This window comes from Lucilia cuprina, chromosome 3 (assembly GCF_022045245.1).
Source record: "Lucilia cuprina isolate Lc7/37 chromosome 3, ASM2204524v1, whole genome shotgun sequence".
NCBI lineage: Eukaryota > Metazoa > Arthropoda > Insecta > Diptera > Calliphoridae > Lucilia > Lucilia cuprina.
The window spans coordinates 47344055-47367692 of NC_060951.1; the positions used below are offsets into that span (position 1 = coordinate 47344055).

The 23638-nt window shown below is 28.0% G+C and overlaps 2 protein-coding genes across 5 annotated transcripts in view; both read left to right on the forward strand.

Moving 5' to 3' along the window:
• LOC111686921 (TWiK family of potassium channels protein 7) overlaps positions 1–1874 on the forward strand; it is a 59215-nt gene extending 57341 nt beyond the window's left edge. For all 4 annotated transcript variants that reach the window (XM_046947416.1, XM_046947417.1, XM_046947415.1 and 1 more), the window contains 2 exons: positions 25–117; positions 1633–1874. In XM_046947416.1, the coding sequence (XP_046803372.1) occupies positions 25–117; positions 1633–1791 (252 nt within the window). In that variant the 3' untranslated portion in view covers positions 1792–1874. The remainder of the gene's footprint in view (positions 1–24; positions 118–1632) is intronic.
• Positions 1875–6713: 4839 nt separating this feature from the next.
• LOC111686805 (cytochrome P450 4g15) lies at positions 6714–23360 on the forward strand. The gene is made up of 5 exons (XM_023449187.2): positions 6714–7211; positions 9022–9219; positions 9911–10093; positions 21864–22805; positions 22866–23360. Exons 1-5 carry the CDS (start codon positions 7010–7012, stop codon positions 23072–23074), a joined length of 1734 nt encoding a protein of 577 aa, XP_023304955.2. The 5' UTR covers positions 6714–7009; the 3' UTR covers positions 23075–23360.
• The last annotated feature ends 278 nt before the right edge of the window (positions 23361–23638 follow it).

The following is a 23638-nucleotide window of genomic DNA, read 5'->3' on the forward strand; positions in this document are numbered from 1 at the left end:
TTTCTTTTATTTATTTTACAAAAGGAACTTTCCGGTCCTATGGCGGAAACTTTGAGACGTTTGGGCGAGACTGCTGGCACTGGCCTCGATTATGCAACTTTACAAAAAGTGTTAACGGTAGGAATTTATTAGTTATTTTATTTATGTTACAAAAAAAAGAAAACTTTCTCATTTGGGTTAAAGTCATAAATTACTATATAAAATAGCTTTAAGTTATGCAGCAGATACGTGGAACTGTTTGTTCTTGTGCTTTTGCATATCCTAAATGCCACTTTTATATCATCTCCAATATATTTTAAGCAGAAAATTTTACACGAAACTAATGGTCAAAACAAACAAATTTTTTCTAGATGCCAAAATTGAGGTTCAAGAATAAAATCGTTATAGATCCGTGACGGCTCTTATTTCTTATAACAGCACAAGGCCATTCAATAATCTAGTCCACATACTAGTCAATAGGATAATCAATAGACTAGTTAACAGACTAAAAAGCTTACAGACTAGTTCCAAGACTGTTTATTAGACTGGTTAGTAGACAAGTCCATAGACTCTTTAAAATAATAATTAATTGACTAGTCCATAGACTTGACAATATACTAGTTTTTTTGACTGAACTACAGACGTTACTATTGGCTGAACTATAATCGAGATTATTGACTAAACTATAATTCAGACTATTAACTAAAGGATAGTCAATACATTTGACTAAATTAAAGTCAAAACGGATCAATAGTCGAAACTATATGCTAAACAATAGTCGAGACTATTGACTAAACTGCAGTCAAGATCTTAGGTTTAACTATATCTAGACTGTATATTAAACTATAGACGGGTCTATTGAAATAACTATACTATATGCTTAACTATAGTATTTTGTTTAACTGTAGTCGGGACTAAACTTAACTAAGATTAAACTTTAGTCAAGGCTTAATTGCAGTGAGGCTATATGCTAAATATAGTCGAATCTATTGATATGAACTCTAATCGAGACTATTGACTAACCGATACATAGAGGGAAAAAAACTGGTAGAAAAGTACCGACATTGATATAATCCGTTGTCAAAAGATATTAAGACAACGGTTGTGTATAGAATTTAAATATCACCCAGTTATTTTTTTGACAACCACCGTTGTAATTTTGGCATCGTTGTGGTTTCGACAATGAATCGTTGTCATTTCGACGCAATGTTCTGTTTGACAACATAGCGTTGTCACTTTGATAACACATTATTATCTTTTGTTTATTTGATAACCTTTTGGTGAATAGACTAGTCCATAAACTAGTTCATACACCAATCAATAGAGTAGTACATAGACTAGAAATATAAATTGGTAATTGGTTAGACCATAAACTAGAAAAATCATTTTACTGGTGCATAGATTACCCAACTGCTTAGACTAGTAAATGGACTAGTTAATATACTAGTTAATAGACAATAGATCGAAAAGTGCTTCTAATCTAAAAAGTTAAAGTTTGTAAAATCTCAAAGTTATAAATAAACAAAACTTAATCTAACACCTAGAAAGTGTTCCTTCGAATAATCCTTTTTAAATTTCCAAAAAGCAAAACACATTACTCAACACTAACAAGAATTTTTATTTATATAAAACTTTTTTTGTTATTCTTTCAAGGTTTCTATGCCAAAGTGGAATATGTCACGTAAAGATCCAAATAATGCGGATATAGCTGCTTTAGAAGCCATTACCAATGCCATATTAAAAGAGGTTAAAGAAGCTCAAAACAATAAACCAAAAGTTTTACAAATTGTTATTTACGAGTCTTCGGTGTAGTTTATAGAAATATTTAAATTAATTTTAGGATAAATATAAAATAAATTAAAATTTAAAGAGCAAACATTCATAGTCACTTATTAAAAAATACATAAATAGCTAGTTACATTTTATTTACAATTTACGCACATTTAGTGTTCAAATGAAAAATAAAGAAAAAATAGAAAAATTACCAAAAAAAAATATATCAGTTAAATCTTAAAAATTCAATTAATATCAATAAGTATAGTTTTTAAACTTTAATGTTTTATATGGTATATAAAAACAAATCTAAGTATTTTTTGAAAATGCCTACAAAAACCTGCCTTTTGTATAAGTAATTTTATATTTAAATTAATTTTTATTTAAGTTTGTTTTCATTAATATAATTTGTATATTTCTTAAGTTTATTTATTTAAATTTATAATTGTAGACATTATATAGACTTGAAACAATGTTAAACGTTTTTGCTGATTTTTTTTAATTTTTTCTAAGTATTTCTTGCACGTTTCTACTTAATTGTAATTTCCGTTTGTTCTTCTAAATATTTAAATTAATTTCTTTGAGAAATTTAATTTTAATTTTTAAAAAGAGAATTATTACGTATACTCACTCATCTCATCTTTAAATGTTATTTGTCTCATGTATGACAAAATAAATTAAAGTAATTAAAGGTATGTGTGGCAGCAAAAATGAATTAGTTAATACGAGTGAAAAAATAAATAAAATGTTTTGATATTATTAAGTCGTAAATACTATTCAAGAACATATTATGGAAAAAATTTTAAAAATTCTTATTTTATATTTTTTTTGTTCAAAATTAAGTTTTTATAGAGAATTTTTACAAAACATTTGCTATAGTAAAGACTAAACTATAGACAAGACTATTTAGTAAACTAAGTCGAATCTATTGACGAAACAATCGAAGAGTTCATTGACTTAACTATAGTCGAGACAATTGAATAAACTATAGTCGAAACTATTGACTAGTTGAGTCCGTAGGCTAAACCATAGTCCGGACTATTGACTAATTCATAATTCATTTAGTCTTTAAAAATATAGTCTAAACGAGATTTATTGTGAATAAACTATAATCGAGACTATTGATTAAACAATTGTCAAGACTATAGAGTAAACATTAGTCGAGACTATTGACTAAAGTTTTTTGACTAAACTACAGACGTGACTATTGAGACTATTGACTAAAGGGTAGTCAATACCATTGACTAAATCAAAGTCGAAACTATTTACGGAACAATAGTCGAACTATAGGCTAAACTATAGTCGAAATAATTGACTGAACTACAGTGAAGACCCTAGGTTTAACTGGACTGTTGACTAAACTATAAACGGGTTTATTGATATAACAATATGCTTAACTATAGTCGATGATATTGGTTAAACTGTAGTCGACTATTGACTAAACCAAAGTCAAGACTATAGACTAAACTTTAGTAAGATTTTACACAATTGCAGTGAGGCTACATGGTAAATATAGTCGAGGCTACATGCAAAACATCGTTGTTGTTTCGACAATTAATCGTTGTCATTCCGAAAACACAATGTTCTGTTTGACAACATAGCGTTGTCACTTTGATGACACATTATTATTATTAATATTATTTTTTTTTTTTTTTTTGATAATATACTGTGTTTTCCATTGACAACACTTTGTTGTCAATTTTGTACCAAACGTGTATAATTTTAATTTTTTTATGTCTGTGTAGTTGGGACTATAGATTAAAAACTAGTCGAGATTATTGACAAGATTATTATAAACACTTTGTTTCCAATTTAGTACCAAACGTGTATATTTTTAAAACGTTTTTTTCCTGTGTAGTTGAGACTATAGACTAAACACTAGTCGAGATCATTGACTAAAATATAGTTGAAAAAAGTCTAAACTAAAGCCAAAGAACATTGTTTCAAGTAAATTAACTTCCATTATAATAGTAAATTGTTTTTGGCAAAATTGTATAAATTAAAAATTAGGAATATTCAATTTATTAATTATAAAAAAGAAAATATAAATATTACACACATATTTAAGTGATAAATATAAATTATTTTAAGTATCTGTAAGTTATTAATTTCTTTAAAAAAAAAAACGTTATTTAAAAATACAAGCGGAAAACAATTTTAAAAACTAAATCATAAAGAAATTTTTAAAATCTTTTTCGCACGTGTTTGTCAATAAAGCTGAAAAAAACTTCATAAAATATTTTCTATTAAAATTATTATTAATAATATTATAATAAAGTAATTCTATGTTTTAATTTGTAAATGATGTGCATAAATAAAAAGACTTATTGTAAGTTAATTTTCAAATAGTTAAAAGCTTTGTTTTAATTACTGTTTTTTTTTTGCAAAATACTACAAAATTCTTTACAAGAATAAAATCAGAACTACTAATGGACACGCAATATGCAAAATAATTTATTGTTTAACAATTGAAATTAATATAATTGCCATTTTAAAAAAGGGTGTAATCAAAGCAGCTTGAAATAAAAGTAATTTCTGAATTTATTTTGTTTTACTTTAAAGTTTAAATGCAATTAATTCTTTTAATATTTAATTGTTTAGATTTCTTATTTTTTTTTATAAATTAGATTAACAATTGTTTTAAGAACAAGACATTTTTAATGAGATTAATGACCTAAGTTGTAATAATAAACAATAAATTTTTTATCATTATTTTATAGACTTTTTAATTCTGTCGTCTTCTTAGTAAACAAATCACAAAATTTTCCATAAAAATAATTAAACAATCAGCATAATATTGAGATATTGTCTACATTTTCAGAGTAAAATTGTAATTACTCTCAATTTTTTCCAAATATTACTCTAGCAGTACTATTTATTACGAGTGTACGATACAACTTCAGATGCTCAATGTTTATCAGGCAAGAAATTAAAAATTACTTAAGCCTATAAATCATAGATATTTAAACTGAGCTTTGACTAGCTCAAGAAGAAATTAAAAAAGAAAAGAAATTAAATAAAAACAGCCGGCGATCAGCAATAGAGAAACACACTACGATTATGAGCTTATTTTCGCATTTTAAAAAAGTCACAATAGATTAAAACAAAATAAGTAAGAATCAAAGTTTATAGAGAAAAGTTTATAATTGAAATGCATACAAAAATTCATAAACGCTAAATAAAGTTATTAATGTTTTACTATAGAAATTTTGTATGGAAGAACAGCTTAATAAATCATAAATAAACTATTGAAATTTTTATGAATACTGGGGTAAATCTCAGTTCATTTATGTCATATAATTATCAATTGATTCTAATAAAATAGGACGATATTAATTAAAACATTTAGTTTTTTGAACTAATTACTGTACTGGACTAGACTAAATCGTCTTAGTAACTTATATATATGTAGGGTACTAAAATCACAATTAATGCATTTGCATTATGCCGCTTACACACTACAAAATATACGTAATTACGAGTATAAACTAGGGTTTGCAGAAAAATATTTGTTATTTCATTCAATCCCGGAAATTTTAGCTAAAATCAATGTTGTTTTGTGTAAAATAATCGCGATTATAGATTGAACTATTTATAGTTTAAACTATAGTTTAGTCTACACTCTAAACTGTACTCTGTAATCTTAATTATAGCATATTCTACATATATTTAGATGGACTATAGTTTGATATTCTTACTCTTAAAACAATTCGTAGTCTCGATTATAAAAACTTTGATCACTCATATTTCCCATCAAAATTATAAAGAAACTTGAAAACGGCTGTAGAAACTTCCAATTAAAAAAATAACGAAAATTGCTTTATAGTTTAGTCTATAGTCTAACTATAGTTTAGTTTATAGTCTGTAGTCTGATTATAATTTAGTATACAGTTTAGTTTAATCTTTAATCTGATTACAATTTATTCTCTATTCTGACTATATTTATGTTTATTGTCTGACTATAGTTAAGTCCATAGTCTGACTACAGTTATGTCTATAGTCTGACCATAGTTTAGTAATATATAATATTTAGTATATAAACTGGCTTTAGTTTAATATTTAATCTGACTACAGATTATTCTGTATAGTCTGACTATAGTTAAGTTTTTAATATTTCTATAGTTTAGTGTATAGTCTGACTATACTTATGTCTATAGAATATAGCTATAGTCATGTTGACTATAGCTATATTCTACTACTAAAGTTATTCTATAATCTGACTACGGCTTAGCCCCTTTCAATCTAACTAACCAACTAATAGTTTAATCTATAGTTTGACTATTATTTTGTTTATTATCTCGCCTATAGTCTGACTATAACTAAGTTTTTAGCCTGAAAATAGTTTAGTCTATAGTTTGACTATAGTTTAGTCAAATACTAATATAGTAATATAGGAAATGCTAATATAGTTTAGCTTCAATGTTTATATTTTTATGTAAAGCTCTAATGGCTTTATGCATATCATAAAGAGGATACCAATCCAAAAGTATGGCCCTAAGATATTGTCAATCAATGTGCGTGACGTGATGTGACAAAATATATACTTTTTGGTGGAAATGCCCATATATAGTAGTAATACATAAAAATAATTTCCTTAATAATTTCACTGCGTAAAAATTTCGGGATACTTCTGAAAACCCTATTATAAACTCATAATCGACTACAATACAATAAAACTAAAAATCCACACACAAGAAGAAAAACTAAAAGAGCCTACGATTGAAACCCGATTGTTGACTAAATATGAGGTAGTGTAGAGTAGATACTTAAATGTGATGTTTCTATACAAATGCTTGAATTTTTGCACAAAAATAAATACCAGGGACTAAAATAAATAACTAACTGACACATTGACTAAGACACAAACTAACTAAGTAACTAACTGTGGGGCAGGTAGACAGACTAAACAACCGACAAATGTTAAGCAAACACAGGCTATAAAAGTAAGCTGCATTTGGATGCACGTTCACAGTTTAATTGTGGACGCGCTATTTCAACTTAACGGTGAATTAAATTCGGAAAAAATAACTAAGAAAAGTAACGGTCGACTATATAAAACAAATAATATAAAAAAAGAAAAAATTAAAAAAATTTTCATTTAACTAGTGGAAAAATACAAACAAAAAACTATATTTTATTATATTTAAGTGTTATAATAAATTAATAGAAAAAATCAATCGTTGTATAAAAATTTCAGAAAAAAATTAAAACAAGTGTTTAAAATTTTGTAATCGAAAAAAAATTAACAGTTTTTAAAATGGCTTTAGAAATGCTAAAAGATCCTAATCTAATATCTCCCGGCAGTGTTTTTTATTTTTTATTATTGCCCACTATTTTATTGTGGTTTCTGTATTGGCGATTATCTCGACGACATTTATACGAATTGGCCGATAAATTACCAGGACCCAAAGGATTACCAATAGTGGGTCATTTATTCGATGTATTGGGGCCAGCTTCGTGTATGTGAATACAATGAAATTTAATAAGTAAAATAATGGTGACAATTTAAAGAATTTCCAAAATAAATTTTATATATAAAAAACTGAAATATTAAAAATATAAAAATATTTCCAGTGTTTTCTTTCTTAAATATTTGTAAACAAATATATACTGTGTAATAAATTAATTGTAAATTAACGAAAAATTATTAATTCAAACAATGAAAAACTACAAAAAATATTTAAAAAAATATATATTTTTTCTTGCGAATATTATTTTATGTTTTAAAATATTGTATTAAAATATTTCTAAAAATCTCAGAATCACAAAAGATATGTATTTCCTAATGTCAGTTTTTTCTAAAAATAAATTAAAAATATTAAAAACGTCTGTCGGAGTACCAAAAAACAACTTCGGCTCTTACGTACTTATAACTTAAAAAACCCTACTTATGTCAAAAGAAAATTTAAGGTTTAATAGACAATTTAAAATTATTCTTTTTTTTTAATAGAAAATTTTCAGTTAATTTTCTTATTCAAGAACATTTTTAAAGTAGTTTCTTCTACAAATTGTATTTATATTTCAATATATATATAGAAAATGTTTGTAAAATTCTCTTTTCGTAGAAAATTATCAATATATTTTCTTTTTGTAGAAAATAATTGAAGAAAATCTATTTTGTCAGGAAATTTTTGAAAAATTCTCTTTTTGTAGTAAATTTTTGAAAAATGCTTTTTAAATTTTTAAAAAATTATGTTTTTTAGAAAATTTAAAAAATTTCTATTTTTGTAGAAAATATTCAAAAAATTCTCTTTTCGTAGAACATTTTCGAAAAATTATCTTGTTTTAGCAAAGTTTTGAAAAATCCTCTTTTCGTAAAAAATTCCTAAAAAATGCTCTTATTTTTGAAAAATTTTCTTTTTGTAGAAAATTTTTTTCAAAATTATATTTTAAACAGAAAATTTTAGAAAAATTCTATTTTTGTAGAAAATTTTCTAAAAATTACTTTTTTGTAGAAAATTGTCAAAAAGTTCTCTTTTTATAGCAAATTTACGACAAATTCCAAAATATGTTTTTTTAATGTAAAGTTTTTAAAAACTTTCTAAAAATTCTCTTTTTATAGAGAATTTTAGAAAAATTCTCTAGAAAAAGAGAATTTTCGAAAAAGTCTCTAGAAAAAGAGAATTTTCGAAAAAGTCTCTTTTTGCAAAAAAAAAATTAGAAAAGTTCACATATTGTAGAAAACAAAATCTCTACTTATGCAGAAAATTGTTGACAAATTTTCTTTACAAAAACAAAAAAAAATAAATTTTTACAAACAAAACAAGAATTGAATTTTTGAAAAATGAATATGATTTCGAAAAATCATATATTTTTTTGTTATTGACAAATTATCTTTTACAAAAAAAACAATTAATTATATTTGCCAAAACAAAATAATCAATAAATTCCAGTTTTAGAGAACATTTTCAAAAAATTTTAGTTTTAGAAAACATATTTAAAAAATTTAATTTTTATTAGGAAAGTATATTTTTATGAAATTGTTTTAAAAATGTAACATTTATAGAACATTTTTGAAGTTTCTTTTCAAAAACAATTTTTAAAAAATATATTTTAAAGACAATTTATCAAATTCAAAAATACATTCGTAACAAAATTTCAAAATTTTTTATTTCAAGAAATCTCGTTTTAGGTAAACATAACATTCTCAAATTATAGAAAATGTTAAAAAATTTTACAATAATTAAAAATTCCAGAACGATTTCCGAAAAAGACTTTGTTTATAAATAAAATATTTCTCTTATTAATTTTATTTTCCCAAAATTTCAGCTGTTTTCAAAACTGTTATACGTAAAAGTGCTGAGTTTCCACACGTGGCCAAAATGTGGATTGGTCCGAAATTGGTGATATTTATATATGACCCCAGAGATGTTGAAATATTACTAAGCAGTCAAGTATATATAGACAAAGCATCTGAATATAAATTTTTCAAACCATGGCTAGGAGATGGTCTACTAATTAGTACGGGTAAGTTAATTTATACTTAAATAAAGAACAAATTTTTAAATAAAAAAATAATGTTCTCAAAATTATAAAAATAAATGTGTAAAATATATTTTTCTGCACACATGTTTCAAATCATATGAGTCATTTTTAAAAACACAGACGTATTATGTCCATTTTTTTGAATAATTAATAAAACATTTATTTAATGTGACATTTGCATATAAAACATAAATTTGTATTTGTTAAAAAAAATATTACATTTTTAATAAAAAAGACAAAAGAAAAAAGAAAATGCGTAACATAAATATTTTTCAGTGTAGGTGTTGGAGAATGGGGCAAATAAACATGTTCAAATCATGTTACCAGATGTTAATGACACCATGATCACTAGTAGGAAGACAATGAAAATGTGAAAATGTGTGAAGTAGTCACGGTTTTGACTTGTCACAAATTAAAATAGATAATGTGCCAAAAATTAAATTAACTTTAACAGGAATTACACATCAATTTAGACTTATTTTTCCTTAAGTAAAATCTCATTTGAATATTAATCACTAACTACTTGTTATTATATGTATATATAATAGAATTATTTAACAATTTATATTTGTGCAAATTTTTACTTGTATTCCTATTTGTATAACAATACAAAATCTAATTGTTATGTTATAAAATAATTCACGCTTTTCATTGTTAACAATTTCTTTTTCAGGTCACAAATGGCGTTCACATCGTAAATTGATTGCACCCACATTCCACTTAAACGTTTTGAAAAGTTTCATTGATCTTTTCAATGAAAATTCACGCAATGTAGTGCGTAAACTGCAGGCAGAAAATGGTAAAACTTTCGATTGTCATGATTATATGAGTGAGGCAACGGTTGAAATTTTATTAGGTAAGTGAGTAATAAAACTTATAATTCTATTATGATGGATAATAAACAATTTTGCATAGGAATTATAATGTTTAACAATAAACATTAGAAATGTATGTTAATTATTTTCTTTGTTATGTCACTTAAAATCAAATTTGTCCCACCTTTTTTTTCTAATATTTTGAAAATTTTCCAAAATCTTGTTTAATTGCATATATTGCATAATTAATTAACAGACAATTTGTGCTTCATTAACATATAACAATAAAAATATATGTTAATGACATTGTCCGTTATTTTATATTTTAAAGTATTTCCATCATTTTGATAAACTGCCAAATGTTATAATAGTTTTTCTTGCAATTCGCACATTTGTACTGAAAGAAATATTGTAGATTAAAAAATTGCAATACTACATCATTAATATGCAATTTGCAATCATTTCAACCATGTTCAACAATAAAATACTGCAAATATTTCTTTAGTAATTATCTTTATATATTGTAGACAACTTTCTTCATAGATGCATAACAAAGAAGAGATTCTCAAACTTTTATAAGTCCATAATTTCCTATTAGGACTAAAATTTTTTTCCTCTGATTTTTTAGAACAAGAAAGTGGAATTGTTTTAATTTGTTTGTCCTACTGTTCGCAATAAATTAATCGAAATTGTAAAAATTATAATTTGGGTAATATATTCCGTCGAAGCATTTCGTAGTTTTCATACCTTCTTTTCATCCTAAGCTCTATGTTACATGTTAAAAAAAAAATCGCATGACCGATTATATAATACCCCACACCAGTAGGAATATTCCATTCCATGTAATTTTCTATGTAAACCAAACTACTAAATCTCATGATGACACTTTCAATTTCAGCTTTCAAGTATTCTATTGTTTCTCGAAAGATTTATACAATGCGAAATCAGTCGACAAGTGAGTCCTTATAATTATGATATCTACCAATATTCACACATTTATTGCATTAAATCGCTTTAAGGGCTTGTATATTCACGACTGTATCATATATATACAGCCCATCTATTTGTTTTTGGCATAGACTAGCAGACATAAGATAGACCCTTCATATATTCAAGATTCTCTAAATACAATAATCATCACTTGTTCAGAAATACAGTTTAGATGTATTTAAATCCCATCAGCATTTCCAAATAATTACATATCATACTCAATTCGCATTCAGTCATTTGTGTTTGAGGGAAGAACTTCTTAACTAAACCATTTGAATCTCGCACTCTTCACAATATGGAGGCAACCTGATCCGATCGAGTAACGTAAAACTCGAAACTTGAATGGATGTCTTCTCCCTTAAGGTGGAAATTCGTTTTCATCATATTTCATCTAAAGCCTTCGGGTCATCATTAGGATCTTGCAACTTTTAGAATACGGCTGCGACCTGATCCAATCGAGACATATAAATAAAATTTTGGAAACATGAATGAGTGTGAGCTTCTTCACATTTCATCTAAAGACCCTTAGGGGTTAGTTACCCTGATAACAATCCCCCTATCTTGATGTAATTACAATTCTGGGGAAAAAAGTAATAATAGTACCTCTATTCTACCAAGTCGGATCGTTTATTCATTAAATGAAAAGTTTGCTGGGTTGAATTGCGATGCATTTTAGGTATCTTTTACAAGAAATACCATTTAATTTTCAATCCTTGTCAGGGTACGGCACTGTTTATACCAAACATGCTACAGTGTATTATCTGTGATTAAAAACTTGTCTTTGAATTCGTATTTCGGTCTACAGATTACATGTTGTTGCCGGATCAAGAGAGACCATTCCATCAGGATGATTTTAGAGGAAAGTGAAATTTTGCATCTCGGAAGTTAAGTAACAGGACTGCAGTGACTTGAGATTGTAAATATACTGGCGGAATTAAATTCCACCTGTGTGTATGAAACATAACCGGGCGATGGTGATTCGTCGAATAGTTAAGTTTCCTGTAACCTACAGTAATTTGAGATAGCAAATTTACTAGCGGAATTAAATTCCAACTTTGTGTAAGAAACATAACCGGGTGATGGTGAGTCGCTTAAAAGCCCACTGGTTGTAAAAGTACCTTCTTGAAAAAAGCCGACATGGCAGGTGTTCAAGTGAATCAGACTTACTTCATCTAAAATTAACTTCATAATAAATATTCATCCCGCTACGGAGTTAATTTTTAATAAAATATCAATTTTAAGGATGTAATTAATAAAAAGTGACAATCTTACAATTTGTCCAAAATAATTATATCAAGAGAAAGGAAACAAATTTCGTAATGTTTTGAATGGGTTTTGCAAATTCACAGTGTAATTTCTTTATTAATTATGCCACCCATTTAAACAGAAAAAAACTATTAGGAAATCCTGCCATACAACTACAGTAAGTAACATTAGCTACTAACTACAATTGCATAATTTGAAAATATTTTATTTGTAAATTGTGCTGCTTGTTTTACGAAAATTCAGCTAAACTATTAATTTCTTTCTTTTTCACTATTTTCTATTGGTTTTTGTTGTTGGTTTCTTTTGTATTTGATTTTCTATTTGACATAACTCATTGGAGCTTGACTCTTTTTTTCGCCATGGAGGATCTACGTCATGATAACAAGTTTTTTTATTTGTTTTTTTTTTTCTTTAGATTGAATTCGCACGTTACTGACACATGTTCATGGTTTACAATCAGGTTTCTTGGTTAGATGGTTAAATGAATATTTGTAGAGGAGCCACTACAAACACTATGTAGGCCAAAGAAATGAAAAGTTTTGCGATTTGTTAGTGTTGTTGGTTGGACATTAAAGTTAAATAAAGAAATACTGTGTTATGCAATATAAATGGATATTTGTTTTCTTTCAGTTTTTGTTTATATTGTTACTAGCAATATGGTTTTATAGCAAACTATTTATTTAAAGGAAGTTTGGAAAAAATATTATGGTGAGGTCAATGTAACCACTGAAGAAGTAGTGCAAGTTGTGGGTTATAGAGATATACGGTTACAGAAAGTATAGAAATATGAATACTAATAAAACATTAATTATTTTTTAAGCAACTGCAACCAATAGTGTGGGTTAATAGAAAATGGGTTAATAATACCTTTATGTAAAAAATGGTTGGCAGCACAGTTTGTAGTTTTAGCCAGCTTGATTGGTAACTTGTTCAATATACCCTACACCACTTTAGGTTTTGTGCTGATGTTTGTAACGTACAATAACATTGGTCCTATATATTAAAATTTAAATAATGAAACAAGGATCTAATTCCGTTTTAACATTTGTAGGATATCTAATGAGGTCCCTGCCGCTAAACACATGTTTCAAGATTTTTTTAATGTTAATATGGTTAATTAATTGCTAGTACTTTTAGTAAATCACTGACATGACTAATGTCTATCGCAGGATCGGTAGTTACTAGCAAGTATCTGGTTTATCAATTGTGAATAAATGGCGTGTGTGTGAAGTTAAATTCGAATTTAACTAGCAAAGACACAAACCAGATTTGTTAACAGTGCTCATTTTGCAGCTAACAGAGCGCTGTTAATCAGTTAACAGAATATTATAATTGAATTAGAAGATCGAAAACTGACCATTTTGGAAGCAGAATGAAGGTTCCACACATCCAACTATATGGAAATGGTGGTCCAAAGGCTACTTAATGGAACTGTGCGTGAAATATATCTGTATTCATAGTAAACATACTTAAACATTAAACTTTGTTTACCAATATTCTGGACAGGATTACTGGAACTGAGTAAAAGTTACACATGTCCCAGTATATGTAAATGGTAGTCCTAGGGATATGTCATGGATCCGCATTAGTGGAATATCTTAAATAATCTTGGATTGCCTTATTTAATTAACATTTTTTTGAAAAATTCTTTAGAGGATTAGTGGAACTGGGTGGAAGTTACACATATCTCACTATATGGAAATTTTAGTAAAAGGGGTACCTAATGGAACAATGTAAGTAAGATATCTTAAATAATTGTGGGACTCCCACAGAATAAAATTTAGTTTTCTTTAAAAAATAGTACATTTTTTGAAAATTTCTGGAGAGGATTAATGGAACTGAGTGGAAGTTACATATATCCCACTGTATGGAAATGTTAGTCTAAGAAGTACCTAATGGAATTATTTAGGTCAAATATCTGAAATAATCGTGGGTCTCCCACAGAATAAAATTTTATTTTGTCTAAAAAATACTACATTTTTGGATATTTCTGGAGAGGATTAATGGAACTGAGTGGAAGTTACATATATCCCACTATATGGAAAATTTAGTTTAAGGGATACCTTATGGAACTATGTAGGTAAAATATCTCAAATAATCGTGGGACTCCCACAGAATAAAATTTAGTTTTCTTTTCAAAAATAGTACATTTTGTGAAAATTTCTGGAGAGGATAAATGGAACTGAGTGGAAGTTACATATATCCCACTATATGTAAATTTTAGTCTAAGAGGTACCTAATGGAACTATATAGGTTAAATATCTGAAATAATCGTGGGACTCCCACAGAATAAAATTTAGTTTTCATTAAAAAATAGTACATTTTTTGAAAATTTCTGGTGAGGATTAATGGAACTGAGTGGAAGTTACATATATCCCACTATAAGGAAATGTTAGTCTAAGAAGTACCTAATGGAATTATTTAGGTCAAATATCTGAAATAATCGTGGGACTCTCACAGAATAAAATTTAGTTTTCTTTAAAAAATAGTACATTTTTTGAAAATTTCTGGAGAGGATTAATGGAACTGAGTGGAAGTTACATATATCCCACTATATGGAAATGTTAGTCTAAGAAGTACCTAATGGAATTATTTAGGTCAAATATCTAAAATAATCGTGGGACTCCCACAGAATAAAATTTAGTTTTCTTTATAAAATACTACATTTTTGGATATTTCTGGAGAGGATTAATGGAACTGAGTGGAAGTTACATATATCCCACTATATGCAAATTTTAGTCTAAGAAGAATGTAATGGAACTATATATGTTAAATATCTGAAATAATCGTGGGACTCCCACAGAATAAAATTTAGTTTTCTTTAAAAAATAGTACTTTTTTTGAAAATTTCTGGAGAGGATTAATGGAACTGAGTGGAAGTTACATATACCCATTATAAGGAAATGTTAGTCTAAGAAGTACCTAATGGAATTATTTAGGTCAAATATCTGAAATAATCGTGGGACTCCCACAGAATAAAATTTAGTTTTCTTTAAAAAATAGTACATTTTTTGAAAATTTCTGGAGAGGATTAATGGAACTGAGTGGAAGTTACATATATCCCACTATATGGAAAAGTTAGTCTAAGAAGTACCTAATGGAATTATTTAGGTCAAATATCTAAAATAATCGTGGGACTCCCACAGAATAAAATTTAGTTTTCTTTATAAAATACTACATTTTTGGATATTTCTGGAGAGGATTAATGGAACTGAGTGGAAGTTACATATATCCCACTATATGCAAATTTTAGCCTAAGAAGAATGTAATGGAACTATATATGTTAAATATCTGAAATAATCGTGGGACTCCCACAGAATAAAATTTAGTTTTCTTTAAAAAATAGTACATTTTGTGAAAATTTCTGGAGAGAATTAATGGAACTGAGTGGAAGTTACATATATCCCACTATATGTAAATTTTAGTCTAAGAGGTACCTTATGGAACTATGTAGGTAAAATATCTGAAATAATCGTGGGACTCCCACAGAATAAAATTTAGTTTTCTTTAAAAAATAGTAAATTTTTTGAAAATTTCTGGAGAGGATAAATGGAACTGAGTGGAAGTTACATATATCCCACTATATGGAAATTTTAACTTAAGGGATACCTTATGGAACTATGTAGGTAAAATATCTGAAATAATCGTCGGACTCCCACAGAATAAAATTTAGTTTTCTTTAAAAAATAGTACATTTTTTGAAAATTTCTGGAGAGGATTAATGGAACTGAGTGGAAGTTACATATATCCCACTATATGGAAATGTTAGTCTAAGAAGTACCTAATGGAATTATTTAGGTCAAATATCTAAAATAATCGTGGGACTCCCACAGAATAAAATTTAGTTTTCTTTATAAAATACTACATTTTTGGATATTTCTGGAGAGGATTAATGGAACTGAGTGGAAGTTACATATATCCCACTATATGCAAATTTTAGTCTAAGAAGAATGTAATGGAACTATATATGTTAAATATCTGAAATAATCGTGGGACTCCCACAGAATAAAATTTAGTTTTCTTTAAAAAATAGTACATTTTGTGAAAATTTCTGGAGAGGATTAATGGAACTGAGTGGAAGTTACATATATCCCACTATAAGGAAATGTTAGTCTAAGATGTACCTAATGGAATTATTTAGGTCAAATATCTGAAATAATCGTGGGACTCCCACAGAATAAAATTTAGTTTTCTTTTAAAAAATAGTACATTTTTTGAAAATTTCTGGAGAGAATTAATGGAACTGAGTGGAAGATACATATATCCCACTATATGTAAATTTTAGTCTAAGAGGTACCTTATGGAACTATGTAGGTAAAATATCTGAAATAATCGTGGGACTCCCACAGAATAAAATTTAGTTTTCTTTAAAAAATAGTAAATTTTTTGAAAATTTCTGGAGAGGATAAATGGAACTGAGTGGAAGTTACATATATCCCACTATATGGAAATTTTAACTTAAGGGATACCTTATGGAACTATGTAGGTAAAATATCTGAAATAATCGTCGGACTCCCACAGATGAAATTTGATTTTGTTTGAAAAATAGTACATTTTTTTGAATATTTCTGGAGAGGATTAATGGAACTGAGTGGAAGTTACAATATTCCTACTATATGGAAATGTTAGTCTAAGAAGTACCTAATGGAATTATTTGGGTCAAATATCTGAAATAATCGTGGGACTCCCACAGACAAAAATTTGATTTTGTCTGAATAATAGTACATTTCTGGAGAGGATTAATGGAACTGAGTGGAAGTTACATATATCCCACTATATGGAAAATTAGTTTAAGGGATTTAGTTAAGGGATACTAAAATTTACATATAGTTCCATTAATCCTCACCAGAAATTTTCAAAAAAGTACTATTTTTTAAAGAAAACTAAATTTTATTTCTGTGGGAGTCCCACGATTATTTCAGATATTTGACCTAAATAATTCCATTAGGTACTTCTTAGACTAACATTTCCATATAGTGGGATATATGTAACTTCCACTCAGTTCCATTAATCCTCTCCAGAAATATTCAAAAAAAATGTACTATTTTTCAAACAAAATTAAATTTCATTCTATGGGAGTCCCACGATTATTTCAGATATTTGACCTAAATAATTCCATTAGTACTTCTTAGACTAACATTTCCATATAGTGGGATATATGTAACGTCCACTCAGTTTCATTAATCCTCTCCAGAAATTTTCAAAAAATGTACTATTTTTTTAAGAAAACTAAATTTTATTCTGTGGGAGTCCCACGATTATTTCAGATATCTAACTTACATAGTTCCATTAGGTACACCTTAAACTAAAACGTCCATATAGTGAGATATATGTAACTTCCACTCAGTTCCACTAATCCTCTAAAGAAATTTTCAAAAAATGTACTATTTTTTAAAGAAAACTAAATTTTATTCTGTGGGAGTCCCACGATTATTTGAGATATTTAACATATGTAGTTCCATTACGTTCTTCTTAGACTAAAATTTGCTTATAGTGGGATATATGTAACTTCCACTCAGTTCCATTAATCCTCTCCAGAAATATCCAAAAATGTAGTATTTTTATTCTGTGGGACTCCCACGATTATTTCAGATATTTGACCTAAATAATTCCATTAGGTACTTCTTAGACTAACATTTCCATATAGTGGGATATATGTAACTTCCACTCAGTTCCATTAATCCTCTCCAGAAATTTTCAAAAAATGTACTATTTTTTAAAGAAAACTAAATTTTATTCTGTGGGAGTCCCACGATTATTTCAGATATTTGACCTAAATAATTCCATTAGGTACTTCTTAGACTAACATTTCCTTATAGTGGGATATATGTAACTTCCACTCAGTTCCATTAATCCTCTCCAGAAATATCCAAAAATGTAGTATTTTTTAGACAAAATAAAATTTTATTCTGTGGGAGACCCACGATTATTTCAGATATTTAACCTATACAGTTCCATTAGGTACCTCTTAGACTAAAATTTACATATAGTGGGATATATGTAACTTCCACTCAGTTCCATTAATCCTCTCCAGAAATTTTCAAAAAATGTACTATTTTTTAAAGAAAACTAAGTTTTATTCTGTGGGAGTCCCACGATTATTTTAGATATTTAACCTATATAGTTCCATTAGGTACCTCTTAGACTAAAATTTACATATAGTGGGATATATGTAACTTCCACTCAGTTCCATTTATCCTCTCCAGAAATTTTCACAAAATGTACTATTTTTTAAAAGAAAACTAAATTTTATTCTGTGGGAGTCCCACGATTATTTGAGATATTTTACCTAGATAGTTCCATAAGGTATCCCTTAAACTAAATTTTCCATATAGTGGGATATATGTAACTTCCACTCAGTTCCATTAATCCTCTCCTGAAATATCCAAAAATGCAGTATTTTTTAGACAAAATAAAATTTTATTCTGTGGGAGACCCACGATTATTTCAGATATTTAACCTATACAGTTCCATTAGGTACCTCTTAGACTAAAATTTACATATAGTGGGATATATGTAACTTCCACTCAGTTCCATTAATCCTCTCCAGAAATTTTCAAAAAAAGTACTATTTTTTAAAGAAAACTAAATTTTATTCTGTGAGAGTCCCACGATTTTTTCAGATATTTGACCTAAATAATTCCATTAGGTACTTCTTAGACTAACATTTCCTTATAGTGGGATATATGTAACTTTCACTGAGTTCCATTAATCCTCACCAGAATTTTTCAAAAAAGTACTATTTTTTAAAGAAAACTAAATTTTATTCTGTGGAAGTCCCACGATTATTTCAGATATTTGACCTAAATAATTCCATTAGGTACTTCTTAGACTAACATTTCCATATAGTGGGATATATGTAACTTCCACTCAGTTCCATTAATCCTCTCCAGAAATTTTCAAAAAATGTACTATTTTTTAAAGAAAATTAAATTTTATTCTGTGAGAGTCCCACGATTTTTTCAGATATTTGACCTAAATAATTCCATTAGGTACTTCTTAGACTAACATTTCCTTATAGTGGGATATATGTAACTTTCACTCAGTTCCATTAATCCTCACCAGAAATTTTCAAAAAAGTACTATTTTTTAAAGAAAACTAAATTTTATTCTGTGGGAGTCCCACGATTATTTGAGATATTTTACCTACATAGTTCCATAAGGTATCCCTTAAACAAAATTTTCCATATAGTGGGATATATGTAACTTCCACTCAGTTCCATTAATCCTCTCCAGAAATATCCAAATATGTAGTATTTTTTAGACAAAATAAAATTTTATTCTGTGGGAGACCCACGATTATTTCAGATATTTGACCTTAATAATTCCATGAGGTACTTCTTAGACTAACATTTCCATATAGTGGGATATATGTAACTTCCACTCAGTTCCATTAATCCTCTCCAGAAATTTTCAAAAAATGTACTATTTTTTAAAGGAAACTAAATTTTATTCTGTGGGAGTCCCACAATTATTTCAGATATCTAACTTACATAGTTCCATTAGGTACCCCTTTTACTAAAATTTCCATATAGTGAGATATGTGTAACTTCCACCCAGTGCCACTAATCCTCTAAAGAATTTTTCAAAAAAATGTTAATTAAATAAGGCAATCCAAGATTATTTAAGATATTCCACTAATGCGGATCCATGACATATCCCTAGGACTACCATTTACATATACTGGGACATGTGTAACTTTCACTCAGTTCCAGTAATCCTGTCCAGAATATTGGTAAACAAAGTTCAATGTTTAAGTATGTTTACTATGAATACAGATATATTTCACGCACAGTTCCGTTAAGTAGCCTTTGGACCACCATTTCCATATAGTTGGATGTGTGGAACCTTCATCCTGCTTCCAAAATGGTCAGTTTTCGATCTTCTAATTCAATTATAATATTCTGTTAACTGATTAACAGCGCTCTGTTAGCTGCAAAATGAGCACTGTTAACAAATCTGGTTTGTGTCTTTGCTAGTTAAATTCGAATTTAACTTCACACACACATAAATGGCACAGATTTAGTTAAAAGGGATGTTAATTCTTTAACATTGCTAACAAGCCAGACAAGCAATTCTCTAAAGAATCGTACAAAAATTTACAACATTCTAGTTTTCGGAAAATTTGTTATTATCAAGTAAGAAAAGAGAATCTAATGCTGTCTAGACATTAGTTTTAAAGCTTGTTTTACGGTTCTTGATTAGATTATTGATCATTTAGTTGGGGACTCTTTCATTGGCAAAATCTGACAATGACATGATCAATATCTAGATAACGGCAAGCTTAATGGTTTCATAATTCAGAAATGATTCAGATCTGGGCTAGAAGAATGGATTTTAAGCTATGTTAATGCATTTTAGTTGTTTTAGACTTTTCTGTCTGGACCAAGTCCTGCTAATCTAATACGTCGGAATTATAAGTCCATGAAATTACAAACATACGAAAAGATTCTAATTAGTTTCATTGAGCTAAATTCTCATCTGTAGTAAAAAATATATTCTCTTTGCCGTTGTTAGCAGATATTTCATTCGTAAACCTTTAGTATTGAGATACTTATAGTTTGCAGCTTTCAATGCAAAATCTAGAATCTTAAACAGAAAGAGACAGCGTTGGAGTAATTGAATTGTTAATTTTTGGATTTCTATACCTACATCAATCATTTGACAACTTCCAAGAAAGAAAAGAAGTACATCCATTTCTTAAAACGCTTTATTTTGCAGTTTCTATGAAAGTTAATTCTTTCTCATTTATACATTTTTTTCTAACAAAATAGTTGTGAAGTTAAATTAGACCGATCATAATTGATCATTCATTGTTTTTGAAAGAATGCAGGTGCAGACCTGGCAAAATCGTTTAACTTTGTGGCCGTTAGTCGACTACTATGTTCTAAAATGAAAGTAAGAAAAATTTCTATGAAATTAATAAATTTTAATCGCTGCTTTTTATATCCTCATATAATAAGCGTTATAAAAGATCACCACTATATTTGAATATGTGTATTTCATATATTAATTATTACGTTACTCCTTTACTTTAACAAAATTTAATTTATTATACGAACATTAGCCGGTCTGGCCTGCATCTTTACAAAACCAAAAATATGTATAATAAATTTCCATTCAAATGCAAAACAAAGTATATAGACATCATATTCATTCCATTTATTACGTGTCACTGTGATGCAAGTTTTAAGTTGAAGAAACTTATCAATTGTATATTAAGGAAAATGAAGAGAGAAAAAACACAACAACGGATTGCCAATCATTAGTCAAGAAACACACATGAATAGTTTCCTAAGTTTTGGAAAACATGGAAAATGTGTAAACTTTCAAAATTTAATTATAAACAATTTTGTACAGTTCATTTACACTAGACTAAAGGTAGAGAAATGGACTTTTATCTTGCGTGTTATAGAAACATTGTCGAAATTTAGTTATTACAAAATTTAACTAAATTGTACTTTGATATTTAGAAAGTATTCCTGGCTAATTACTTTATATTTGCTAATAATTATTTAGGCACTTTTTAATATGGTTTCCTTACGCTTTTTTCAGAAACTGCCATGGGAGTTTCGCGAAAAACGCAAGACAAATCTGGCTATGAATACGCCTTGGCCGTAATGAAAATGTGCGATATTCTACATATGAGACATCGAAGTCTCTTCTTGAGAAGTGAATTCCTCTTTACACTTACCAGATACTATCAGGATCAAGGAAAACTATTAAATATTATACATGGTCTTACGAAAAAAGTAATTAAGAATAAAAAAGAAGCCTTTACGAAAGGTACCAGAGGATCCCTCGCTCAATACGAATGGACTAAAGATGGTGAATTAATAACGGAAAGTCTGAAATCCAATGGTGTTAATGGTAAAAACGAAAAAGTAACTTCTGTGGAGGGCTTATCATTTGGCCAAGCTGAGGGTTTAAAAGATGACTTGGATGTGGAAGACAATGATGTGGGCGAAAAGAAAAGATTGGCATTTTTAGATTTACTATTGGAAAGTGCTCAAAATGGTGCCGCCATAACTGATACCGAAATCAAAGAACAAGTTGATACCATTATGTTTGAAGGTCATGATACCACAGCAGCTGGCTCGTCATTTTTCTTATCGCTTATGGGTATACATCAGCATATACAAGATAGAGTTATAGCTGAATTGGATGAAATATTTCAGGGTTCTGATAGATCTTGTACGTTCCAAGATACTCTAGAAATGAAATATTTAGAAAGATGTTTAATGGAAACCTTAAGAATGTATCCACCAGTACCGCTTATAGCACGAGAATTGCAGGAGGATTTGAAATTGGTATCAAATAATTATGTTATACCTAAGGGAGCCACCATAACAGTGGCCACTATAAAATTGCATCGCAATCCTTTGGTCTATGAAAATCCCAATGTTTTTAATCCCGATAACTTTTTACCCGAACGTCAAGCCAATCGTCATTATTATGCTTTTGTACCATTTTCAGCTGGACCCAGAAGTTGTGTGGGTAAGTAATGTCGAAATGAATATAAAAGAAATAATTAAATTAATTATCTTAAATTTACAGGTCGTAAATATGCCATGTTGAAATTAAAAATACTTTTATCCACCATTTTACGCAACTATCGTGTCTATTCGGATATGACTGAAGAAGATTTCAAATTACAGGCCGATATTATTTTAAAACGTGAAGAAGGCTTTCGTATTCGTTTACAGCCTCGACGACCTAACACCACCAATTTGTCTAATACTACTTCATCTAGTTCCACTGTTTAATCATTTTTTTTCTTCTGTATTTCAAAACAATTTCAAGATTTTATCATTATTATATTTTATGTATTTTTTCTACTTAATTTTGTAATATTTTATTAAATGTAACATATTTCAATATTTCTTTTATAGTTTTATGTTTATGCATTTATTTAAGGATTGATTTATTTGGGGGAAACATAACAGAAAATTCATTGTTTTATTTTAAGTTTTATAAATATTTGTGTAACTATGTATATTAGTGCCTAAATGTCAAAATAAAGAAAAACTCATGTTGTAATTGAAATAGAAATTATGTTGCTCCTATTGATGACTCTTAGGCCCAATATTACAATATGCCAATAATTAAAGTTAGAATTTTATAAAGCATATAACTTGTTTCTAGTTATTATTGTATTTTATTTAAAGCCAGCCGAAATGAATTATCGGCATTATAGAATCCTAACTATAGTTATTGGCAAGTTGTAATAATGGGTTTTGGCACTAAAACAAAATGTCGAATTTCTAAAATCGGAATCAGGACAAAGTCATTGCAATCGTATACTCAAAAAAATCCATGCCTAATATATA

Coding starts and splice junctions, on each gene's coding strand:
- LOC111686805 (XM_023449187.2), top strand. CDS start 7,010: ATGGCTTTAGAAATGCTAAAAGATCCTAATCTAATATCTCCCGGCAGT. Junction 7,212..9,021: donor TGTATTGGGGCCAGCTTCGT/GTATGTGAATAC, acceptor CCAAAATTTCAG/CTGTTTTCAAAACTGTTATA. Junction 10,094..21,863: donor AACGGTTGAAATTTTATTAG/GTAAGTGAGTAA, acceptor CGCTTTTTTCAG/AAACTGCCATGGGAGTTTCG.